At 37.2% G+C, this 27,299-nt stretch overlaps 1 protein-coding gene across 1 annotated transcript; it reads right to left on the reverse strand.

Annotated features, from left to right (window-relative positions):
* Window positions 1–877: 877 nt before the first annotated feature.
* LOC109244172 (protease 2) lies at window positions 878–27,299 on the reverse strand. The gene is made up of 11 exons (XM_019411217.1): window positions 26,950–27,299; window positions 17,772–18,055; window positions 17,475–17,672; window positions 16,650–16,996; window positions 15,381–15,672; window positions 9,446–9,604; window positions 8,297–8,662; window positions 7,871–7,936; window positions 7,680–7,728; window positions 5,835–5,958; window positions 878–1,242 (listed from the first exon to the last, which is right to left on the reverse strand). Exons 1-11 carry the CDS (start codon window positions 27,236–27,238, stop codon window positions 1,161–1,163), a joined length of 2,256 nt encoding a protein of 751 aa, XP_019266762.1. The 5' UTR covers window positions 27,239–27,299; the 3' UTR covers window positions 878–1,160.

Genomic DNA, 27,299 nt, shown 5'->3' on the forward strand with positions numbered 1-27,299 from the left:
TGATGCATTAATATTTGGTCATCCTTGTAGAGATAATTATTTCAAAATATATATGGTGCCCTGACATCCTTAGTATTAGTCCTTGAAAGTTGATAGTCTAGTTAGCTGCCACCTGTCTAGTTGTTAAGAAGTGTTTTTGCATATCTTTATATCCTTTTGTACTTGTTGCTTTTCCAGCTATGTTAATGAAATTGTTATCGTCTTCCATTGTATTTTTCTTTTCCTTTCAAGTTTCATGATGTGGAATCGTTACAGTTTGTGCCTTGTTTTGCCCCACAAATGTCCCATTCAACTAATACTCTATATTGTTCATATCTTCATTCGGATACTGTATCTTAGGTCCAAAATAGGGACATAATGGTTCTATCCTACGAATTAGTAATGTCCGCATGTGAATCATTATCACCTTTAGTATCATCATCACTCGGGTCATGGTATGTGTATTCCTGACAAAAACCCGAACAAGAAAAAAACGGATGTTCTTATTAATAGTCAATTCATCAAATACATGCATTAAAATGAAGAAAAAAACGGATGTCAATAGGCCAAGTTTAGAAACCAGGACAAATTCTGGTATAATTTTAGATATTAAGCCTTCGATATTTGGATCACACCACATTAGCAAAGGTTCTCTTTGATTAAACCGCTCTTACCCATAAGTGAATTATCCGGCAGCTTTTGTTGACTCGAGTTAAGTATCTTTATCTTTTTCAGACCCCAGCTGGCAACAAAGGTTCTCTGCTGAAGCAAACATGATTAGCCTTTCCTAGAGAAGGTATAGATTTTCAAGTTAGAGAGAGAAATCGGCTCTCTTGTTAATTTTAAATTGTTTAGATCAAGTTAAATGTAAAAGACTTCTATATCTGAGATGACTTAATAACTGAACTAAAGATAACTCCTCTAGAAAGAAAGAAGATCCATACTACCACAAATGCCAACAGGAACCACAAGTGTCCTTCAGAAAACAAAACAAGGCAGCAATCAGAAAAAAAGAAAGTCAACATAATGTGGACCGCCACCAGTTCTGGAAAGAGTAGAAGTCAATCAAAGTCAAAATAAAGAGGACTAACCATCAAATTTTGAACCAAAACTAATCCAAAAAGAAAGGATTAATTTTAAGAATTGTTTAAAAAATCGGAGGATATCAACCACACGATTCATCATTGCTGATCAGAACCGAGCATGTTCAAAGCATTGAGTATGAAAGTGTACGTAAAGGCATCCTCCTGGAGCTTCTCAAATCTGCACCAGACAAGGAAGTAAGGTTAAAACTGTGACAAAATTAGATGTATGACTTTCTCTATGTTTCTCCTTTTTTGAAAAATTTTCTAGCGGGACAATTGCTAATAGAGAATGGAACTCCATAGATTTTAGTTTGAAAGTGGAATGAAAATACGAAAACCACATGCAATGATTATGAACTATATCGTGAAACCGGATTCGCGCAATCAAATTTCAAGAATCAAATTCCTGTTACTCCATTTTGTGCCTTAAACACAGAGAGTTCGGCAGGAAACTTGAGCAAATGAAAATATGAATGACATGGAGAAGCTATTTATGAATATCTCACTCAACTTTGTACATTCTCCATTTTCCATCGGACCATTTACAAATTTTCAAATTGTCATGATGCCAAAATAACAGACAGTTAAGAATTAGAAATTTTCTTACTTATAAAACGCGAAAAACTTTGAAGGAATTTCAATGACTTCGTCCGTCCTAAAAGCTAGATATTTAGTGAATCTTTTTTGTTGGTATAAACAGAACATTGTAGATAATGTTGTATACATTCTGGATTTGGTAGGCTCGCTGTATTTTGGTTAGCAATGGCAAGGAACATGTAAAGGGGCCCAATTTTTTGCCTGAATTGTACTTGTGATGAGATGTACTTCTTTGCATGCACTGGATGCATATCAATAAAATTTCATTCCTTCATCAAAAAAAGAGAACACCGAAGCATTATCTAAAGAAGGGAGTCCAAGTCCTTAGATAGGAAAAGGCCTTTTTTCCTCTTATATATTCTTTAACCTTTTAAAGTCACATGGAAAAGAAAAAGACATCGGTTTCGGCCCTAGTATACGAAGAGCACGTTTTCTTTGAAGTTGCTTCGCTTCACCAGTGTGGAGCGAGGACCCCTCACTTATGCTTCATTGCTTTATGTGTCAAATAGATGGCTTTTAATAGCATTAGTAAGAGACTATGATCTTAATTCCAGAAAGCAGAAATATACTTCAGAATCTTGATAAGCCATGTATCTTCCATACATATTCAAAGAGGAAGAAGCAAAGATACATAGGAGAAGATATGATGTGCTTCTTCTCAAATTCTTGGAGCTTCCAAACATGGAGGATTAAGCAGTTTCCTACGGTTATTAGAAGTTATCTGTTAGCAATTTATTAAGGTTAGTACAAGATATCTATCTTTATCCTAACTTGGTTATGGAATAATTATGGTCAGCCTATTATATAAATAATAGATCTTGTAATGTGTAGGTATATGGTAATTATTATCCTTTATATACAGACAGATTATTCTGTAAAATATGAGATGTTTGTGTCTCTCTATTATTAATAATATCAGTGTATTTTCTTTTTCTGTTTCCATTATAAAAATCTCTGCTCCTATCATTCATTGGTATCAGAGCAGTAAGATCTTCCATGGTGAATACACCACGGACCAACGCTCCCACAGCGAACTCATCATTCTGACTATTGATCCGATCACCCAACAATTGACGACTATAGCAACGAAATTGGAGGCCATAGATGCTTTGGCCGCTGCTGTGGCTGTCTTAAAGGCACAAAACAGTCTGAACCAGCATGGTACAGGGGATAACAGTGGAGATCACAACAATAAAGGGAAAGCGAGGTTGACATCACTTGGTGGCATCGAGAAACCCCCCGTCATTTGCAGACAAAAATGGAATTTTCGAAGTATGAGAGAGGTGATCCTCGAGGTTGGATTCTGAAAGCAGAGAAGTTGATTATTCCGATCACTTTCAATTCTTTTTATTTCGATCACTTCCAAATTTTTTTTCGGCATCTATAGTGTTTCCTTCCATGTTTCATCTTCGATACCTTGTGTCAGCTGATGTAACATTTATTGAGTCTCGGCCTTACTTTCCCTCTTTTGATCATCTTGATACATCAGAGGTCTTACCTATACCGACTCTTAAGGAGTTTACTATAACACCTACATCTTCCCCATAGAAGTCTTACCCATACCGACTATTGTGGAATCTAGTGTTGCTCCTCGTAGATCCCAGCCACAGGAACAACACTTTTGACTTAATCTCGCCGTCCGTGTACGGCATCAGGCCCAACTGATTCACGTCCTGCACCTAATCCTTCTCCTACTGCAGACTTACCTCCTCCTAGTTCATCGATTGAACTTCGGAAAGGTATACGGAACACACTTAATCCTAGTCCCCATTATGTCAGTTTAAGTTGTCACCATCTGTCATCATCCTATTATGCTTTGTATCTTCTTTGTCATCTTTTTCCATCTCTAAGTCTACAGATAAAGCATTGTCTCATCCAGGATGGCAACAGGCTATGATTGACGAGGTGTCTACTTTACATACGAGTAGCACTTGGGAGCTTGCTCCTCTTCCTTCAGGTAAATTTACGGTTGGTTGTCCTTAAGTTTATACAATCGAAGTTGGTCCGGATGACCAGGTTGATCGACTTAAGAGCCGTCTTGTTGCCAAAGAATATACTCAGATATTTGGGCTCGATTATAGTGATACTTTCTCTAATGTGGCTAAAATAGCATCATTCCGCCTTTTTCTATCCATCGCTATTGTTCGGCATGGCCTCTCTATCAGTTGGACATTAAAAATGTTTTTCTTCACAGTGATCTTAGGATGAAGTTTATATAGAGCAATCACCTAGTTTTGTTGCTCAGGGGGAATCTATTGGCCTTGTATGCCGCTTGCGCCGGTCACTTTATGGTCTAAAGCAGTCTTCTCGAGCGTGGTTTTGTAATTTCAACACAGTAATCCAGAAATTTGGCATGACTCATAGTGAAGCTGATCACTCTGTATTTTATTAGCATTCTGCTTCAAATCTTAGTATTTATTGGGTGGTTTATGTTGATGATATTATTATTACCGGCAATGATCATGATGGTATTACCAGGTTGAAGCAACATCTCTTTCAACACTTTCAGACTAAGGATCTGGGTATTTTAAAATATTTTCTGGTATTGAGGTCGCCCAGTTTAGCTCATATATTGTGATCTCACAGTAGAAGTATGCCTTAGACATTTTTTAGGAGACAGGAATAACAGGTTGTAAACATATTGACGCTCCAATGGATCTGAATTCTGAACTTCTACACAGGGGGAGCCGCTTAGCAATCCTGCAAGATATAGGCGGTTGGTTGGTAAATTAAATTACCTCACAGTGACTAGACCAAACATTTCCTTTCCTGTGAGTGTTGTAAGTCGGTTTATGGATTCTCCCTCTGATAGTCATTGGGATGCAGTCGTCCATATTCTTCGGTATATAAAGCCAGCTCCCGACAAAGGGTTATTATTTGAGGATCGAGGCCATGAGCAAATCGTTAGGTACTCAGATGCTGATTGGGCAGGATCACCTTCTGATAGACATTCTACGTCTGGATATTGTGTTTTAGTAGGAGGTAATTTCGTGTCGCAGAAGAGCAGGAAACGGAATATGGTTGCTCGGTCTAGTGCAGAAGCAGAATATCGAGCAATGGCTATGGTAAGATGTGGATAGTTTGGATCGAACAGTTGCTCAAGGAGTTGAAATTTGGTGAAATCAGTCAGATGAAACTTGTGTGTGATAATCAAGTTGTCCTTCATATTGTATCAAATCTGGTGTTCCATGAGAGAACTAAACACATTGAGATTGACTGTCACTTCGTCAAAGAAAAGATACTCTCAGGAGATATTGCTACAAAGTTTGTGAAGTCGAATGGTCAGCTTGCAGATATTTTCACCAAGTCCCTCACTGGTCCTCGCATTAGTTACATATGTAACAAACTCGGTACATATGATTTTTATGCATCGGCTTGGAGTGTGAAATAGTTATGTGTAAATAATCCTAGCACCATATGTAGTAAGAGTAGAATATGTATTATATATAAGGCTCATTGTATCATTGTTAATACATCAATAATATTTTTCTCTTGTATTATTTCTCACACCAGATATATTCCATACTTATTCAAGGAGGAAGAAGCAAAGAAATATAGTATAAGATAATGATCTACTTCTTCTCAAATTCCTGGAGCTTTCAAACATGGAGGATTAAGTAGTTCCCTACGGTTATTAGAAGAAGCTATATGTTTAGCAGTTTGTTATGATTACTAGAAGTTATCTATCTTTTATCTATCTTTATCTTAACTTGGTTATGGAGTAGTTATGGTCAGCCTATTATACAAATAATAGATCTAGTAATGTGTGTAGGTGTGTGGTAATTATCCTTTATATGCAGACTGATTGTTCTGTGAGATACGAGATACTTTTGTGTCTCTATTATCAATAATATCGGTGTATTTTCTATCTCTTTTTCCATTATTAAATCTTTGCTGCTATCACGTCTCACATTTGGTTAGAGATATCATATTTATATTTTTAGGATGGAGTAAAATTATCTCTAAAAAGAGATGTTTGCTTAAGACCCGAAACGATCTCCTGGGTTTTCTGTCATTCCGGTATCATACACGCATCGGAGACTCTACACTAACTAAACAAAAGGCCCGAACAAAGAATGTAAGTCCCACTGGAAGGAAAATCCAGTCATAAATCTAGGGCAAAAATAACTAATAGAAAAGATTCCGGTCATAAAGCTAGTTAAAAAATCATACCTTCCAGATTTTGAAAAATGTCCTGCACCCATTTCACATTTGAGCAAGAGTAAATTATCATCCGTCTTCATATCTCTCAACTTGGCTACAAACTTCGCTGGCTCAGAGTACATAACACGTGGATCTGTCACAATTTCAGACCTCACATTAAATCAAAAGTAGAAATATCTACAGAAGTGACTGAAGATTAATCCTTTATTTCATGGTTATTCCACAAAGTTTTTGTTATGGTAGATATAAGCCAATATATCAGTCTGATCTGATCCATTTCTGATTGCATCCATATTTATAGCCAAGCTTCCTTACTCCCTATAAAAGACAAGTACATACTTATGGACTATAAGAAACTTACGCTGGATCACAAACATGAGATCATTTTAATTAAATGAACTTGAATGTATGAATGTTTTTTGAAAAGTGAATCTTATTAGTGTATCATAAAAATAAGATATAAATCTCTAACCTGATTTCGCACTTTTCCTATTGAGTTAATTTACATGTTCCGGATCTAAAAACTGTAAAAGATAAGCAACCAATTTGCTGCTGGATTATAAAAATGAAATAATAAATATTGGCTAAGTGTCAGATTAATGCTATGATGACCTAAATGTTGACAGTGTTCTAATCTTTTTGCTGAGAGTTAGTGAGATATTAGCTAAGTGTCAGCATAAATGCTATGACTTCTCCTATTGTGAGACATTGGAAGTTGATATTTGCCGAGACTTTTTTTCTTAATCTTTTCCTCCTATGGATAGACAATAATAAGATAGCATATTAAAGTATACTAGCATTAAGTGAGAAGAAACTCATATAGGAGTAATCTCAAGATGTAACTCGATAAATACGGGTTTTCTAATATAACTAAAAGTGTCCCATTGTTCATCATCAGAAAGATGAGGAGTCAAAATTATGAGCCATAATTTGCTTAAGGATTTAACTCCAGAAGCCAGACAGTTTTGACAACCAGCTTTGAAGGCAGTCAGTTTCTGAAGCAAAAGCCAACTACTACTGTGCATCAATTGCAAGCTAGTTTGCTTCAGCTTATGATTCAACTATATCCATTATGGTCCATTTGGGAAGTTTTGTTCCAATACTCGATAACTTGTCCTTTAAGACAAATTAGAGCTCTTTAGAACTAGGAATTCTCTATATCTCATTCTTCTCCTTACACTGACATAAAAATCTACACCTATAGACACCTGACATACACTGAATCTATGTAGGTGTACCAACGACAAACCAACCTTAATCCCAATTAGTTGGTATTACCTATGGATACTTTGCTTTCACGTACTCCATTCTTCCCTGAGTTCCTCGTGGATTGTTACTAAAAAATTGTAAACGATGCCCCTCATATGATTTTACGATTACCTCATTGACTTTTAATACTACTAATTATCAGTGTCACACACACAACAAATGACTGACACATTCAGATGTCCACATAGGACATAACAAAACCATCTCATGCAACCTATTATTTTATATCCTATACGTACTTCCTTAGACCTTCTATTAGATGTGTTCATCTCTATTATTTTATGATCTTGTATGATCGCATATCCATCCTAGCGGCATTCCTATGATACTCGCTGTGCAGATATGTTGAGTCTCAAATTTCTACACAGCTCATATTGTATATACATTCGGCCTTAGAGGTCCAACATTCCATGTAACATCACTGTCTAACAACTTTTAGTGGAGCCAACTCCATCCGCAATTCAAAAGCACGATAGAGGAAATGAACATCACTAAAGCCTTCTACCCCATTCCCAAACACTTTTCCCTTTTCTATCATATAGCTTCAAAACTGTGAACTGCTGCGCGGGCTTTCTTTGCACTTACCATTCAAACCAGCTGTAATGAGAATGTCCGGATAGTTCTGTGCTTTGACCTGTGAGAATAAAAAGGACAAAAGAAAAAGCCAAAGACAAGTTGAGTTGACAACATACGAAACTAAAGTGTAGTTTCCTGATTGACTTGCTCAATGCACGAAACTTAAAGTATTCTTTTGGGAGGGAGTATATATTACTTACATTATCAACAGGGGAATATGACTTTATATAGGAATAGAATTCTTCCTTACGTGGATCACCCCATTCCTGAGGCAAATTAAGAGATTAAATGTCAATCACAAACTTCAAGATAATCAATCTTCCAAGTGTTTCAAATGTTAATTAGAGCCAAGGCATCATAATTCAATTCTCCCAACTCCTCCAACACACCTTAAACACATTTGGATCTCACAACTCCTCAAACACACCTTAAACACATTTGGGTCCATGTTATTGTAAAAATTTACTACTACAGTTAACAGTTTCGCCACTGGGAAAACATGAAACATAAGTCCCAATGCCACCACCAAAGTGCACTCTCAGATGGAGAATCCACACCAATGAACGCCCTGCCACTTAATATTTTTCAATAAATTAGACAAACAGATTTTTGAGGAGAGATCTAACCTCCCACTCTGAAGTTGTTAATGGAATAGTTGGATCAAGCATTGTAGTTACAACATCTACAAAAGGAACCCCAGCAACAGCGACTTTAAACAAATCAGGCCGCATGTTAACAACAGCACCGATCAGCAATCCACCTGCACTTCTTCCATTGATACAAAGTTTTTCCTTGGAACAGTACTTCTTGTCTATTAAATACTCCGCACACGCAATGAAATCTGTGAAGGTATTTTTCTTTTTTAACAGTTTCCCATTTTCATACCATTGCCTCCCCATTTCACCACCTCCACGAATGTGAGCAATAGCATAAATGAAACCCCTGTCTAACAAAGACAACCGTGACGCCTTGAAAGTGGGATCAATACATATCTGTTAGGAATATGACATTTGCAGCGTCAGCAAAGAATGGTCAAGCTAAAAGTATTAAACAGCAAATTAAGGGCTATAACCTTGCAGAAAATACAAGAAAGAACAAATCTTCAGGAACTCGAATTCCATATTTGACAAACAGCAGAATTTACATCAATTCAATTAGAAAGCCATGAATTGTTGGTGAACTTTCATTTATACCGACGACGATATGTCTGCTGTTCTTGTACTCTCTTTTAAAGAAGGAAAAAAACAAAAGTTTTTGTTCGATAGTACAACAAAGACTTCACATTAAAACCACACGTGAATACCCATAGGCTACATAATCAAGCCATTCTTTAACAATTTGACATTTTGACTCCTAAATTCATGCGTGCGTTGTATTATCAATCTTTCCATATAACAACATTGCATTTTTTACCTGAAATATTTTTCTGCAAAGAATAGCCTGCGCAAACTTTTGCTCCATTTATACAATGCTCATCAGTACAAAAAGTAATATGATACACAACTTCTCCATCTAAGATCGGCGAAATTCCATAAAAGCCAATGTTCAGAAAATATAAAACACTACTAAGTGCAGTTACCCTAACACGACAAAGAAATATTGACTTTCTTCATTCAAATAAACAAGAAACTGAAGAAAAAAGGAAAAACGCACAGTAGTACTCCACCTTTAGTTACACAATAATATATTGAATATTCTTTAATGGATGAAAATGGAAAATTTCTTAATCCCGATCCATATCGTAACATTATTTAACGGTGTTAGAAATTAATCACCTCGTAAGATCCATAACCATAAAGAAGCAATGGATCTGAGCCATCAAGCTTTACAAGATTTTTTCGATAGATTATTGATATAGGTATCTGTATGCCATCTGAAGCAGTAGCCCATTGCCTCTCAGTTACATAATTTGATGCATCAAAGCCTCCCAGTACCTAAATAAGAGAGTGAAACGAACCATTACAACTAATGACCAAATTTCAATAACCATTAGTTGATGATCACAAAAAGTGAAAAAGTTCCAAAAAACGCAAATTACCAAAAGAGTTTACATAATGCTATATCTCTCATATTTCAAGTAAGATATTTCAAAGAGATGACCAAAAAGTTCTATTTTTAAAGATGATCAAAATGTTCTGAACATCAGAAGCATGTAATATGCATGCAAATACTTCTCATCACATCAGCAAGCAACCAAAAATAAGCTAAAAGAGTAAAAATTTCAAAAACTTTTATGACATAAAATCGGAGTGAGAACACAGAGTATACATTTGTATCTATTTCTACATATTAAAAAAAGTAACAATTTCCAAGGCAAGATGATTTCTGAAAAAGTACTACTCCCTATGTCCCAATTTATGTATCATACTTTCCTTTTTAGTTTGTCTCAAAAAGAATGTCATACTTCTTTATTAAGAAACATTTTAATTTTGAAATTCCTACTTTACTCTTAATGAGATAATTATAGCCACATGTATATTTATGATTTGCTTTAGAGCACAAGTTTCAAAACTCTTCCTTTCTTTCTTAAACTATGTGTTGAGTCAAAAACTGCCACATAAATTGAGGCGAAGGTAATATCACTTTTGTGATGCAATCTTTCAATTTGATGCACAGGGCCTTTGCTTATCTGAAACCATATAAGGGTTTCTTTTGTCGCATTTTACTCTTAACTCATTTTGATGAGGGCATTAGAGCAATTTTTTGGATCAAACATGAAATACCGAACCGTATCGAACTGTACCGAACCAAACAAGAAATACCGAACCGTACTGAAATACTTTGGTACGGTATTTGATATGCACAATTCATTTACCGAATACCGAAGTACCGAACCGTAGTTCCTAATACTGTACCGAAGTATTGAACGACCACCCCTAATGCCAATGACTGAGGATGGTCGACATCTTCTCCCAAACCCTTGCACATAAAGCACCAACTAATATCAGTTACCTTCTCTCCCTCAGATTTGCAGCCATCAAGATCACTCCTCTATACACTAACCAAGTGAAAAAACACACCTTGCTTCGTACCTTCGGGATCCAAATTGACTTGTACAGAAAATCCACCTCCTCCCTATTCTTTCATAATAGGATTTAACAGAGAACACCTCATTATTCCCTACCCCCACCTCCATAATCGAGACTATCCTATTGCATACTTTGTTTGTGAAGCAAATCATTTAGGATTTCAAATTCTGCTACCTCCCAATCCTGAAAGTTCCTCCTAAATTTCAAATCCCAAAACACTTCTCCATCTAGTAATCTTCGGACTCACTGGACTATAATCTCCACCTGGCATGTAGTTCTGTAAATGATTGGAAAAGAAAATCCCCACACCACATGTGGCTTCAAAAACTAACCATCCTCCCATCACCAACCTGGAATGACACATTTGCACTAAACTCTTCCCCTCCCTTCATAATATTTCTCCACAAACTGCATTCATAAGGCAAAGTGATATGTTTGTCCTCCAACCCCTTTTATCCACTCTCACCTCCCTCCAAAAAGCATGTTCCTCAGTCACAAATCTCTATAATCATTTATCCAGTAAGGCTTTATATAACACTCTTAGATCTTTAACCCCAAGACTGCCACAACTATAACACCATATCAATCAATTATACCTCAATCTTAAACTATTTGAGGTTAGCTATATGGATTACTAAATCCACCGTTCTTGTCGTGCTCATTTTATTAAAATACTAAATATTTACCTGTCCAAAGAAATTAGGGATTCTCTAAACTAATAATTCTCTAATTCTCTCACTTATCCCTACATTAACTACAAGTCTCGCAAATATTGACTCTTCTGTAGTTATAACAACTTAACCATAACATTAACAAATTGGTATCACCAGTGTTGTCAAAGGCGCACTTTAAGCGCGCTTAAGCCTTGAAACGAGGTGCAAAATATGTTGAGCATTTCGCTTCTCTTAACGGGCGCTTCACTGTCATCATCAAGGCTCTAAGGCATATTTTTCCTTACCAATGAGCGTAATCCTAAAGAGGCGCCACTAAACAAGTGATATTTTACTTTATCATAATTCTTTTTCAATTTATTTGTTTCATATATTTGTTATTCATGCTTATTTGGACTACACATACATATTTGTATTTTTTTTACAATTTGTGTCTTTCTTTATTAAAGCCCACGCTTTATGCTTAAAGGCTCAATGGACCTTAGACCTTTTTCGTGCTTTTCAGCCTTTGATACACTTATCAGCCATATGAACACTTTGCTTTTCGTATTATGTTCTTCTAAATCCTCATGAATTCCGAGAGATAGCAACTCTTTCGAGAAAACTTTTGTCCATGTGAAAAATATGTACCTCGTTCCCTTTTAGAGAAAAAAAAACCCATCCATGTCACCTCGATGCACCAGTGAATTTGATGTCAACATAGTATATACTCAAACCATCTCAAACAACCTTATCTTATTTTATCCATGGTTTACTAGAGTAGCTATACCTTTTGTTCATGTGATCATTTCTAATATTATATGCATATATTTATCATATTATTCGCATGTCTACAATGCCTATTTTGTTAATGTGTTAAGCTATGTTGCTCGGACTCTCTGAAAATGTTGCCAGGTGCGTGTCGGATCCTCCAAAAATAGTATAATTTTGGAGGATCCAACACGGGTACGGCATCATTTTGGAGAGTCCGCACAACATAGGTAAAAGCCTTAGGCATCCAACATTCACTTCCATACAACATTGTCAAGTCTAAGAACAACCTTATATAACATAACTTTCACTTTGTTAGGTATTTTCTATCGCAAAGCTCTCCTACAACACTTCTCCATCTAAGTTATCTATTTTGAATCTATGTGTGACATCGTCATTTACCAGGCTATTCTCCAGAAAGACTAAGTTGTGAAGTCATAGTTATAGGCACCACAACTCGTCTAACCTCACTTTACATTTATTATTATTTTTAATTATGATGGAGTCTAGACTAGCATGCGCGCACCACGACTAATTCCACAAGGTACCGGCTATCTTCCACCAACACAAGTATCGGGTAACTAAGCCCACCAACGCTTGGGAAGATAGGAAGAAATTACCTAGTATTTTTGCTTCTACTGAGATTTGAACCAGAGACTTCATGGTTCTGCACTCACTTCATTGACCACTAGGCCGCACCCTTATGCGCCTTTCATTCTTTTTATAGGGAATAAACTTGCAATGAGTATATTTTGCCATACTACTACTCAAAATTCTAGCTCTCAAAAATGCTTCTATACAGATCCATGTATTTCTTGTTCCATTAGCTAAGAACAAATTCTCACTATTCACTTATGACCCCTCTCTCGTATACATATTTTATGACATTTGGATTTTACTTTTCTTCTTAAGCACCCACCAAATAACTTCCATTGACACTTGATCATACGTTTTATCTAAGTCAATGATTAAACATCGTGTGGAGAACATAGGTCCTATATTTATGGATTTCTATCAATTTTCTTAGGAAAAAAAAAACTTTTTTGCTTCTCCAGAAAAACATGAACTTGCCATTCTTTTCAGCTCTCCAAATCTGAGAGTCCAACCTACTAGCATCAAGGATCAGAGGTTACAGAGAACGTAGAAGTTGACGAATTTCATCAATTTCCCAATCATTAAAATCTCTTCTAAAATTGAATCTCCACCTCCCCTCCCTCCCCCCCCCAAAAAAAAAAAAAGAAAAAAAACTCTGCAACTCTACACTGTTTGTTCTTGGTTAACTATATACTGTAGGAAATTTGTCGTCGCCTTATCTTCTCCCAGCCAAAAATCTGTTCAAAACCTAATTCTTCTCCCATCACCAACTTTTTTATTGAAAATATCTGAAATTGCAGCCAAAATCTAATAATCTACTTCCATACTGCAGCCTCTGAAGGCATTGAAATTTTCTTAATAGAGGTTTTAACCTTTGTCATAAATCTACCAGCATAAATCCAAACTGATTTATTTCACTCATGTAATGTGCCTGACTGTACATCCTCTTTCCCAACGTTTCATTGGATAACTCATATGTTAAATATTACGATTCTTTTGCTCAACTTTGATTATCTCTTTTGTTCTTATATATTGGAACCAAGATACTGTTTACACCTTCACTCTTTTGTATTGGATTGAATAACTTAGTTAGCCATGCTACTCCGACTTCTTATAGGGACTCCTAATCTAACCTCTATAGTGATACCATCTAGACCACGAAGTGTTCTAAGCCTCATATTTTCATCACATCTCTTACGATAAACCCTATCCTAATAGCGTATCCAAGTTTTATGTCTGTCACAAATGTTGAAGATTTTAAAATTTATCCTCATGATATGAGTTGAGCAGTTGATCAAAATGCAATCTTTAGTTATAAAAAATAGCAAAGCTATCTTTTGGTTAGTAAATATTGTAACGCTTTACCTTAGTGTGTGCTACTCGTCGGCTAAATTCTCCAGTAACTGTTTTATACTCTTCAAAGGATTATCCATTTCTGTTGTGTTGACTTCCTATACCACTCTTTCTTTGCTTCAATATCTCTTTGCACCACCTCATTCCACTGTCATCCGGTTCTTGTGGTCGAAGTCTTAATTCTAAACACCCCTGGAATTTCACTAAATGTTACTCGTTTTATTCAACTGAATATCTTGTTAGCTACCAAGTCCCATGTTCCCTCTTTCAATACCAAGTCCCATCTTTTAGTGTTCACACAGAATTCTTGAATATCGATTGCATGAAACTTTTCTCCTTTGGTCCTCCACTCCTTTGGAGTTGCAATACGTGACCTTGTCACTTCTTCTGGTACGAATGAATTCTAGTTGACTATGTTACCACCACTTTTAAATGGGATCAACCGTGTGCAAATCCCTTTTTTTTTTTTTTTTTATTGCACCGGGTGTCCGAGTCTCTTAGAGCCCCGACTAATCCCGGGGGTGCACAGGCCCTCGGCAAGGAGTTTCCCACAAGTGCACCACGGTTAATTTAGGTTTTACCCAGTCCGATGGCCCTCAGAAATTGTTTGCACCCAGTGGGTTTCGAACTTGAGACCTTGAAAGGGAGCAAACCCCAAGGCTCAAGTCAATTGCCACCAGGCCAACCCCTGAGGGTTGCAAATCCCTTTTTTTAAAGAAGGTGTTAGCTAAAACAAAATTGTAAGCTAACACACCATATCCAATTGAATTCATGCCAAATAAAGTTACTAATTGAGGAAGAAAATAGTTAGCACTTGCTTTGATAATACGAGTTAGATGTTAGAAGTTTTAATTTAGGTTCATTTAATACAAAATAAATACGGACATTTAAGAAGTGGATGAAATACATAATTGGAGAAAAACAAAAAAGGCTACTCCCTCCGATTCAATTTATGTTAACCTATTTCCTTTTTAGTCCATGCCAAAAAGAATGACCCATTTTCATATTTGGAAACAATTTACCTTTATGCAATGATTTATAGCCACACAAAATATATGTGCCTCATTTTACACCACAAGTTCAAAAGTATTCTCTTTTTTCTTAAACTCTGTGCCCAGTCAAATAGGTTCATTTAAATTGAAACGGAGGGAGTACAAGTTAACAGATAGTAAGAGTGTGTTTGATGTAAAAGGTGTGCTCATAAACAAAAACAAAACTTAGAAGAGGCAAGTCTATAATGAGTAAAGACATTAGACGCATAATAAAACCAACTCGATTACCACCACAAGTCAGTAATCACTCATGTAACTCACCGTCTCAATCTTCTTCAGCACCGAAACCCCTGTGTCCATATCATAGTCATATACAGAAAGCGGGGTTCTCATTGAGCTATAAGAAAACCTGAGTACGCTGGATTCGAATTCTGATTCTAATGGATCCGCAGAGTATACAGGATCAGCAAAATCAACAGCACGACCACCTTGAAGTCTTTCTAGTGGCTCTCCAACAGCAGGAAGGCGATATACAGTTATTCTGGGTAGACCATTTTCCCGTTCATGAACAGCAAGATGGTCCGTAAAAAGTTGTATGTCCTGGAGCTTGACACTGCACGACAACCAAATTTAATGATCCATAATCATGAAATTTCACTATAATACTTTTTACTTGCAAAATAGAGCATGAAGAAGTGGAATATCTTTTCCAACCCCTTTGCACATTTCCTATGGTTTGAAATTTACAAAAGGACTTTGCCCAGGTTTGTTAAGTTAGTGGAAATCTAAGCTCAACAGATATAAAATGACTTTTGGGGAGCTTTGGTTAGGCAGGGATGTGCCTAAATTAGGCATCAGGTCGTAACGACGTAAAGTTGGATAGAGCTTTGGTGATGCTACAGAAGACGGCAAAATAAGCATTCATAGCAGGTTTCCGGGAGCAGATGCAGGGTAAGGAACTATAGACCTTTGTTTTCTTATTGGCACTTCTTGAGGAGTAATAGCGGCCAATCAAGCACAAAAATATGCTAGAATTGATAAGATAGTGGAAATTGCATAAAAGAACTAAAGTTCTAGTCACTCCTGGAATTTATAGATCAAACCAAATACAAAAGAGCATATCAGATGGAAGACCTTTCGAGAATTCCAGCAAACTGAAAGCACACGATGATATTGTCTCTTTTGAGATTTTAGTCTGTTTAAAAAAAATTCCTCTTTCCATATTTAGTAACTCTTTTAAGTCCAACATTCCACATGGCATATTTAAGACCACAAGATTAAAGGACATTTTGGTACATTATACACATCTTTACTATAAGACCACAAGATTTAAAAGTTTTCCTTACTTTTCTTAAACTCCATCTGAGTCAAACTAAGACACATAAATTGAAACAGAGGAAGTAGAAGATATTTACAGTATTTCCACAGTTCAGTAGACCTCTTAAGCTCACTAAGCTTATCCAATTATCATGGTAAGAACTAAGAAAGAACAAGTAAAAAGAAAAAACATACAAATTGACAATTAGAACTCAACAATTCCTGGAAGTTGTTTTGAAATGTCAACAAACTGGTCATCTTTCTAAAAATTACCTTGGACGGTGAGGAAGGAGAACAGTGGTAGCTGATATATTTTCCACAGGGCATGCAAGTAATTCTGAATTAAAACACTCATCACTTCTCCTCTGGATGAAGAAATGGTTTCCACGATGACTAGCTGATGTGTCAATTCCAGTCATACGTGGTGTTAATACCAATAATCCATTTTCAGGTTTTGAAGTGTCTAGATAAAAGACAAATCTTGTAATTTTACTCTCGGATGCAACAAATAAATATTTCTTGCTCTCGGATGCCTGAAGATCCAAAGAAAATGTTTCGTCCTTTTCATGATAAAGGCAAGAGTCATCTGACTGGTTAGTTCCCAATTTATGCAACCAGACCTGTCAAAACTAATATAAATCAGGAGAAAGAATACCTGGATAAGCAAAACCAAGATGAATTCCAATCAGACGAATCCATAAAGCTGGTTATAAAGCCAACAGAAAAGATTTATCAAGTAGAACATTGATGGAGGTTGAGGTAGTTATTTCTGGCAAACAGAAAAAGCATAAGTTTTACATCTCACCAAGATAAGCAAGCCAAACAAAAACAATACACTGTCAATGATTTTAGCAACTCTGTTAGATCTTTTCAATCAACTTTCTCTAACAAGAATCCCTTTTTGGATGGATAACTAGCTTCTATTTTGACAACAATAGATATCATTGTTAGCTCAAGAGATTTAACCAAACTGAACAACAATCATGGAGCATAAAAACAATATCATTATCAAAAATTATACCAGCTAAAAGTTGGGAATTGGATGTTACTGAAGGAATAAATAACTTATTTCCTATGGGTCCAAGATGAAATCAAAACCTTGTCTGGTCGAAGGATCTCATCCATTGTGACGTAAACTAAGGCTTCATCACCTGCCCATTCAAGATATGATGTAATGGCACCAACCAGAGGTTTCCCAACCAGAATTCCTGACTCTGCATTGATAACATAAACAGTGTATATCTCATCTCCTTTGGTGTCCTCTGCATATGCAACTAACTTGTTATTTGGACTGACCTGAAGAGAGGAAAATTACGATGAAATAAGATAAGAAGCTATAAAGCAACAAGAGACAAGGAATAGCTATAAACATCTGCACAAAAGACATGTTCTTACTTTGAAACTACCAATGCTGTAATATGTGTGCTCTAGAGCTTTGACATTCTCATCCAAGATGATATGCTCTGGAGGAGCATCAGGTCCAGTTGGCATCGTATCATAAACAGATGTTGGAGCTGTACTTGTAGGCACATAGCATCTACAGTGTTGGACATATTCCTTACCCTCCAAGTTCCTCCTGTAGTAGTAGTATGGTCCTCTCCGCGATGGTGCAGATATGTCATCTTCTTTAATTCTTCCTCTTATCTCAGTATAAATACGATCCTCTAATTGTTTGGTCCCTAGAAAGTGATCAAACCGTTTATAATCCCTTTCCCAAGCAATTGAGAATGAACTGATGAAAGAATAAAGAAACATTGAGAACAAATCAACCACAAAAATGTTTTGACATGAAGGCAAGTATGCAACAAAAAGAATTATGCTCTTTTTAATTATAAATTATTGCATATCAGCTAGATAAAAATGGCTAGATGCAAATTTATCTTTCAGAGAACTTCAAAAGTGTGTACAATGAAAATAAAATAACAAAGTAAAGACCAGTAGAATTTCCTCAAGCTTCAAACTTTAGCTCTTTCCAAAACATGTAAGGATTACAATCATTCAAACAATCAAAAAAAAAGGATTCCAATGACACTGATAAGAAGCTGGGCAGTTCACAATTTTAGAGACCAGAGTAAGAGAAACACTTTTTTTTTATCGGTAGCAGAGTAAGGGAAACATAACCTCGGCCATGTGACATTGTAAGCTGAAGCAGAACTTATTTGCATCCCCTCCTCCTTTTCAATAACATATCAGCAAATCACCCTCAGTTAGAACTTTTCAGTCTTCCCTTATCTTTTAATACTGCTGCTTCTGGCAAGATCCTTATCTACTTATCAAGACTATATCAACATTACAAGCTAGGAATGTAATACCCCTACCCCGAGTAGGCTTTAAATCTAAGTTGCTCGGACACGAGTGCGGGTGTCCGACACAGGTGAGGACCTAGAGGTCGGACCCTTCGAGATGTAAATTCTAAGATTTTGGGATATGAATCCTAGTACAGACACGGGTGCGAGGATCCGATTAAAAATATTTAAAAAATATCTCTAAATTATGAGAAATTTGGTAGAATACTTACGTATAGCTTGTAAAGTGTGGATTTTTTTTTTATTCTCAAGTTTTAGATAAGCAAATGATTGAGTTCCTAGATAAGGTATGCTATTTTCTTCAAATTTACCCTAGTTTTGGTTCTGATTTCGGAAATCAAATTGTATCTCGTCTCGAATTTTTCCGCCCGTCGTTGACAAAGTACCCAAAATTGTTTGACCAAATTCTACCCACACCTACACTAGTGTCGTGCCGACACGGCACCTAAACTGTCGTGTCGAAGCAACTTAGCTTTAAATACTATCGGGATAACATGTTGAACTCCGAACAAGAATTAACTTGAAAAAAAAAAAAGAAATACTTTTCATTTTTCACAAAGGATATTCTTCTGAGGAAAATGATGACATACCTACACCCTCTTTTTTCTGATATTAAAATAAGAATTTGACACACTATGCTTTTAAAGTCTTTACTTCCACAAATTAATATCAATAGAAGATGGGTATGAGAATTAATTATACAAAGAGATCATTTATTAACAAATAATGAGGTGGATAGATTATTTAACAAATAAAAACTGAATGCAAAACATGGAGTATTTTAATAGCAAAGTGAGTTTAAATTGTGGAACTCGCCTCTAGAATGGAGACCTGCTAGTAATTGTGTCAACTGTCCAACTATAACTGAAGAAGAGAAGGAGTTGTTGCAAGGAAATTTTGACGAACAAGAGATACTTGGATGCCTAAAGATGTGTGCCATGTACAAAGTCCCTGGTCCTCATGGTTACACAATGGGATTCTTTATCAAATGTTGGGATGTGGTGAAGTAGGACATTATGGAAGCTTTCTATAATTTCCACTCACATGGAATTTTTGAGAAAAGTTTTAGTGCGATTTACATAGCTTTGATTCCTAAGAAAACAGGAGCGAAGGAGATGAAAGACTTTAGCCTATAAGTCTAATAGGCAGTGTATACAAATTATTCTCAAAAGTTCTAATAGAAAGACTCAAAAGGGTGATAGATAAATTGGTGGATTCTCAACATATGGCTTTTATCAAAGGAAGACAAAGAATGGATGTTGCGTTAATTGCTAATGAAGTTGTGGACTCTGGAATTAAACAGATGAAGCCAGGAATTCTTTGTAAGTTGGAGAAGGCGTATGACCATGTCAACTGGAATTTCTTGCTGAAGATTCTAGCAAGAATGGACTTTGAGAAAAAATGGATCAAATGGATGGAACATTGTATTTCTACTGTCAAATTTTTCATTCTCATAAATAGATTTGCTGAAGGTTTTTTTCCTGCTTATAGATGTTTGCTTATAGATGTTTAAGACAGGGAGATCCTATGGCTCCTTTTTTTTCACCTTATCTATGGGAGGTCTAAATAACATTGTCAAGACACCAAAAGTCAATAGGTTGATTAATGGGTTGAAGTAACAGACATTTGCATTATGCTTATGACACCTTCATTTTTTGTGATGCTGAAGAAACACAGTTGAGGTCTCTGAGAGTCATTCTGGTTCTATTTGAGGGCATGTATGGACTGCATATCAACGGGAGAAAGAGCTTCCTATACTCTCTCAATGATGTACTTGACATGGAGCAATTACCATTGATCTTGGGAGAAGTAGGATCCTTGCCTCCTATTTATCTAGGAATGCCCTTGGGCAAAAAATTCAGATCTAAGGAAATGTGGACATGTAATTGAAAAATGTGAAAAGAAACTATTCAGGTGGAAATCTTAATATTTGTACCTTGGTGGTAGACTCACCCTTATAAATTCAATTTTAGATGCACTCCCAACTTATATGATGTCTCTCTTCCCCATTCCTTCTACGGATATTCAGAGACTTGACAAACACAGAAGGAATTTCTTATGGCAAAAAATTCTCTCTCTGACTTGAGAAATGGGCCTTTTCTCTCTACTGTCCATTGAAACTTTCTCGGGTGAGCTTTATTCCGACAACTTTTTTTATTCATTATGGAGGACAAAACTTTCTTTATTTCAGGGAAAAAATCTTTTGAACGTATCAACAACTGGGATACTTGGTTTATGCTCATAGAAAGAAGCAACCGATTCACTAGCAAAATTAATATAGATGATAGCAACCTTTGCTGGGTTTGTGACATTCTTCAACTAGCACCAAAGGGGGGAGGGGATTTCTACAGAAGATGGGGAAGAACACAACAACAATTTCTCTAAAGAGTCTACCAAAATTACAACATTTATGGCAGATTCCTAAGAGTTGAGGTATGGCAGGGAGAAAAAAAGAACGCAGTGATTATCCTAGAAGTTAAATAAAATAGTGGCTGGTTCGAAATAGCTGAGAAGATCCTCCGTTAACTTCGAGAATCAAAGAACATTACATCCACCAGTTCCATTACTCAGTTCCATTACTCAGGTCTTATTTTGAAGCAGCAAAGATAGAAAGCTGGCCGGAGATCTTGATCCCTACATCAAAGGCTAAGGACAACGCACACCCGCTTGGCAGAAGTTTAATCGCTACCTTCAATGATCCATTTAACATCAACCCTAGCATAGACACCATACACAAGTAGTTTCTAAATAGATGGAATATCACGGCTGGACTAAGAGTAACACCTATGGACCACAATCGCTTCCTCTTCGAGTTTCCATCAAGGAAGGAGGCTGCACGAACCATTGCGGGGAATTGGTTCTAGAATGGAAGACATCTCTCCCTGACATGGTGGTCGCCAACCATAGGCACAAACTTGACTGGTAGCAAGCCGGAATCTATTTGGGTAAATATCTTTGGTACTCCTCTTCAGGCATGTACACTACAGATTTTCAAAAATATTAGTGATAGATGTGGGGGATTCATTAGGGTTGATGAGGACACAAAAAACAAAAATCATTTCTTCTGGGCTCGAATCTGCGTCAAAAATTCCGGCATAAAACTTCCGACGACTTTGGAGCTTGACCTGCAGAGTTGGAGATTTGAAATCTCGATTTTGGCGGAGGACCACCCTTCAGTCTTTACACAACACCTTTTGCAGCAGAGAATCAGGTAAACACTGTCTTCGTACCATCGAATCTTGCCCAAAAAAGCAGCACAGTGCCAGTATACAAAAACGTGCAAGTGAGGGGCCCAGCTTTAATTATTAAAGAACCGGTCAAACCAGCTCCAACAGGAACCCAAACTTTTAAATAGACTTGGGCCAAAGGAAAAGGAAAAGGAATTAAAAAGTGACCAGGCCAACAGTTACTACTCTAGCGGCCCACAAAAGAGGAAGAATCATGTTGGGCCTAAACATAACACTCTCTGGAATGATGCGGGTTATAAACATGACCCATGTACTTACAAAGCCTCTTTGCCAAAACTACGAAATTCCTTCGATCCTCTCTCAGTTGAAATACAGGTTTCCACTTCCATTGCTCATGAAGAAAACGACAATGCTTCCACTTTCAATTCCACGCGGATGATGAAGCAGACCCATCTCGGTTCCATCTATTCCAAAAGTGCTCCAATTTTCGAACACCCCAATGGCCAGTGATTCGGAATCCGACCTCTCCAATTACTCTCTCAATGAAGTTCTTCCCCTACCTAGGCACGATAGAGAAGACTTACGCATGCAATTGGTGGATGAACCTTCTGTGGTCGATACTTCAAAATGGACAAAAATTACATTGCTAAAATCATGCAAATACATTAGGCTTTGAGCATGATATATTGGGGATTGTCTTAAGGATGGAAGGAAGAAGTAAAATGCAGATCCAACTACAACTTGAGTCACCCTCTAGCTCTAAAAAGAGGAAAGTCCAAAGGGGAAATGGAACCCAACAAATTGAAATGGGGTCTACAAGAGGGCAGCGGTAGCAGGAAAACCAGGGGCAGGTCTCACAAAGCTCATTCCAAATGAAGGTAAAAATCCTTAGTTGGAATGTGCAGGTCTACATGATAAGAAAAAAAGTACTTTGGAATCCCTTTTGAGGAAATGGAGGGTGGATTTTTTGTTCCTATAGGTAACTAAAATTGAAGACCGATGCATTCCATGGATTAGACAAAATTGGGAAATAGATGGGTCTCATGGGCATGCGGTAGCAAAGGAGGAACAATTATCATGTGATAGAAGAATCTGGCAATGTGTTGACATCTAAGCTGGAACATACTCAATTTCATGCAAATTTGAAAGCCTCGCAGAAGACTTCAAATGGGTATTATAGGTGTATATGGCCCTCATACCAACTCAGAAAGAAATGTACTTTCGCTTGAATTGGCATCAATCAAGGGCCTTTGGTCCAATAATTGGGTAATTGGAGGTGACTTTAATGTTTGTAGATATGAATCTGAAAGGCTCACTTGCACGAGGAGATCCAGGGCAATGAAGAACTTCTCAAATCTAATCTCAAACCTAGAATTGATTGACCTCCCATTACAGGGAGCGCACTACACATGGTCAAGAGGAGAGAACCAAGCTACCAGAATTGACAGATTTTTTACTCTAATGAATAGAGTGATGTGTTCAAAGATGTGAAGCAGAGTGCAATGGCTAGGGACTAGGGTAATCTCAGATCATACACCTATTATACTTGAATGTCGAGACTGGGAAGCCGCATCCTCATATTTCAAGTTTGAAAATATGTGGCTTCAATCTGAAGGCTTTTTGGAGATGGTCGAGGACTGGTGGCTCTCATACACAGTCAGGGGTACACCAAATTACATTTTGGTTCAAAAACTAAGGCTCTTAAAGAAAGACATCACAGTATGGAATAGGGAGGTTTATGGAAAGGTAGATACCAAGAGGACCAAGGCTCTTGAGGATTTGATTCTCCTCGACCAAGATGCAAATCAGAGGCCTAAAACTTTCAACCTAAAATTAGAATTGCAACAGATTGCATTAGCAGAGGAAATATCCTGGAGACAAAAATCCAGGAGTCTATGGTTGCGAGAATCGAACAAAAACACTAAATACTTCCAGAAAATTGCGACCACTCACAGAAGGAACAACTCTATTGACAGACTCAAAGTGGGGGAAGAACTAATTGAAGACAAAGTGTTGATCAAACAAGAAATCTTGGAGTTCCATCAGCAACTTTATGATAAAAGGGAACCTGGAGACCTACATCAAATTTTGAAGGGCTATCTACACTTACTTCGAAGGAAAGTGAAGAACTAGAGCTTCCATTTGACGAAGAAGAGGTCCTTGCCTCTTTGAAATCTTGTGCCCGAGACAAAGCTCCTTGCCTTGATGGGTATACCATGGCTTTTTTCCAGAAGACATGGGATTTCATCAAGACAGATGTTATGGCTGCCTTGAATCATTTTCATCTGCATGGACATATGGTGAGATGTTGCAATGCTTCTTTTATTGCACTTATTCCAAAAAAGAAAGGAGCAATGGAGTTAAAGGATTTCAGGCCAATTTGTCTAATTGGTAGTGTGTACAAAGTAACAGCCAAGGTACTGGCTGAGAGATTAAAGAAGGTCATTGGAAGTTGATCTCTGGCCAAATAGTGCATTCATCAAGAACAGGCAGATCACTGATGCATCCCTAATAGCTAATGAGGTCTAGGACTGGAAAATTAAAAGTGGTGAATCTGGCATTTTGTGCAAACTAGATATTAAGAAAGCATTTGATCAGTTAAACTGGTCTTTTCTTACCAGCATGCTAAAGAAGATGGGCTTTGAAGACAGATTGATAAGGTGGATTCAGTTTTGTATTTCAACAATCAAATTCTTAATCCTAGTCAACAGAAGTCCTGTCGGGTTCTTTTCCTCTCAGAAAGGTCTAAGGCAAGGAGATCCAATTTCCCCTTTCTTATTCATACCTGCTATGGAGGGTCTTCACTCAAATGTTGGGAAGGGCAAAAGAACTAGAATGGATACAAGGTTTCCAGGTTGGCAGAAATCCCACAAGCTCAGTTAATAAAGTATCACACCTGCTATATGCAGATATCTTTAATATTCTGTGGTGCTGAGAGATCACAGGTTACTCAGCTTGACCTCACTCTTCTACTTTTCGAAGCACTATATGGGCTACACATAAACATGGTGAAGATTATGCATAACTTATAGCAATGCCGCCAATGAAAGGGTCTGCTTGGATGGAGACATTTAGACTTAAGAGGGGTTTAAAATTTATATAGTCCATCTAGATGGAGGATTGGTAGGGAATTTCAAATTTGTGAATTTTAAATTTCAGATATTTTCAACGGTCACAAACGACGGGTTGGGTTATATTCTTTCCCTTAAAACCGAGAAATACCCTAGGGTGTCAACTCGGAGGATAATGGGCCGACCCCTCTCCTCGTTTAAATATCAGATTGCTTTCTGTTGCAGGGTTTGGACCCATGAGTTGCCCCTAGCCCGATCATCACAAGCCACGCTTGTATCACGAGACCAAAGGCCTTGCGGCAGGATGGATTGAATTATATTGGGCCTGGGATCGGGGGATTGGGGGTTAGAGTGTTAGAGCCAGCCTCTTTGTTTCGATTGGAAAGAAGAGTTGGAGACATTGAAAGATATGGCTTAGATCAACAGCTGATCGATTCGAACCTGCAATCTTCAGGTCATGAGCGAGACGAAAGCCAAAGGTGAGTCTCGTAGGTGGACGTATCTGTAGACATCGAAATTTAAATGGATCAAGCCATTAAAGATACTACAGCACTCTTGAAATCCTAGGAAGTACCTATTTAGGGTTTCTTGGAAGTTACTCTACCCTATACCCCTAAATCAATCTAAAAAAGAGTCACATATTCCCTTTGAAGAGGCATCTCAAAAATGGAGATTATCTCAAAAATCCCATAAACTCACGGGATATTCACAAAGAGATCAAGAAGTGGCCGGATAATTCTTGATAATCAAATACTTCAAGAAGATCCACAACATACTTCATGGATATCAAATAAATCCATGAAAGCCCGCACAATCCTACGTTCGAGAAACACGCTGTTCTAGCCCTCGAATCACGGAGATAACCAGGACAGAAGAATCAAGGGGATAAACAGAATTCTACCCGTGTCTTTTTATGAATAAAACTATGTTTCTTCATATTTATATTGTGGTTGCAATTTATTTTTGATTCACATATAATTTATTGTCAACAAATTCTGGCACGTCCAGTGGGACCAGTTCTGCCCTTCATCTCTTCCTCCTGCAAATCGAAACTACAAGCTTCAAAATTTTCTATTGTGATGATCGGGTACTTCAAGTCTCGTCTTCAAGTTTCGCCAAGGCTACACCCCGACAAACCTTGAAGTAGGGGGCATTTGTAGCCATCGAAATCTTAATGGATCGAGTTAAATCCTAAATTCAAGATACTACAAGACCTCTTGAAATTCTAGGAGTCTGTCAGTGTTGCTTAGAGGCTACTCTACCAAAACCCTAGGTCACTCTTATAAAAAGGTTACATAATCCTTTAAAAAAATATCTAAAAAAATGGAGATCATCTCGAAAATCCCATAAACTCACGGGATATTCACAAAGAGATCAAGAAGTGGCCGGATAATTCTTGATAATCAAATACTTCAAGAAGATCCACAACATACTTCATGGAAATCAAATAAATCCATGAAAGCCCGCACCATCCTACGTTCGAGAAACACGCTGTTCTAGCCCTCGAATCACGGAGATAATCAAGAGAGAAGAATCAAGGGGATAAACAGAATTGTACCCGCGTCTTTTTATGAATAAAATTATGTTCCTTCATATTTATATTGTGGTTGCAATTTACTTTTGAATCACAAATAATTTATTGCGAACAGTATCGAACCGAAATAAGATCTCAGATTGACATCTTGATACACTGGTGGTATTCCGAGATCGAATTCCTCCCAGGAACACACGAAACAAAGATATGAACTGTGAATTCGATTTGCATTTTAAATCCAAATTTAATTAGGTACTATCCAAAGAACTAAAAAGGATTTAATCCTACCAATTTGAAATACGTAGGACCAAAAGAATCCTATTTTGATCTCAAGGCATCTTTGGTATATTCCATGGAACTAATGTTTGATACACATTGCAATTCCATGAGCAAAAATATTCAAATATACGAATGTCATGAAAAGAAGTAAGGAAATGTATGATGAATTGATTTAAGAAAGGAATACGGACGCACCAGACATTACAGAATCAGTGTAAGCGTTTTCTTGGTGGAGATAAGAGAGGACCTCTGGGTCAGAGCGAGAGTCGTCGCGGAGCCAGTAGTAGTTGTCCACTCTAACGTCTCCGAACATCTCCATTTCGTGCCTCACTTTCTTCGCCGACGGCGTGGTGTTTGCCATGGCTCGCTGAGAAAATGTGGAACAAGGTCTGGAACGGAATGGAATTGACAGCTTAGTCCTAGTAGTGATAGCCGGAGTAGAAACCAAGACTAAAAACAATGCTCGCCCGACGCACTGAATCATTCCAAGTGTGTTTTGGTTTGTAAAAGGGAAAAGGGCCAAAATTGCCCTAAACTATTGAAAA

This window comes from Nicotiana attenuata, unplaced genomic scaffold (assembly GCF_001879085.1).
Source record: "Nicotiana attenuata strain UT unplaced genomic scaffold, NIATTr2, whole genome shotgun sequence".
In the NCBI taxonomy this organism is placed as follows: domain Eukaryota; kingdom Viridiplantae; phylum Streptophyta; class Magnoliopsida; order Solanales; family Solanaceae; genus Nicotiana; species Nicotiana attenuata.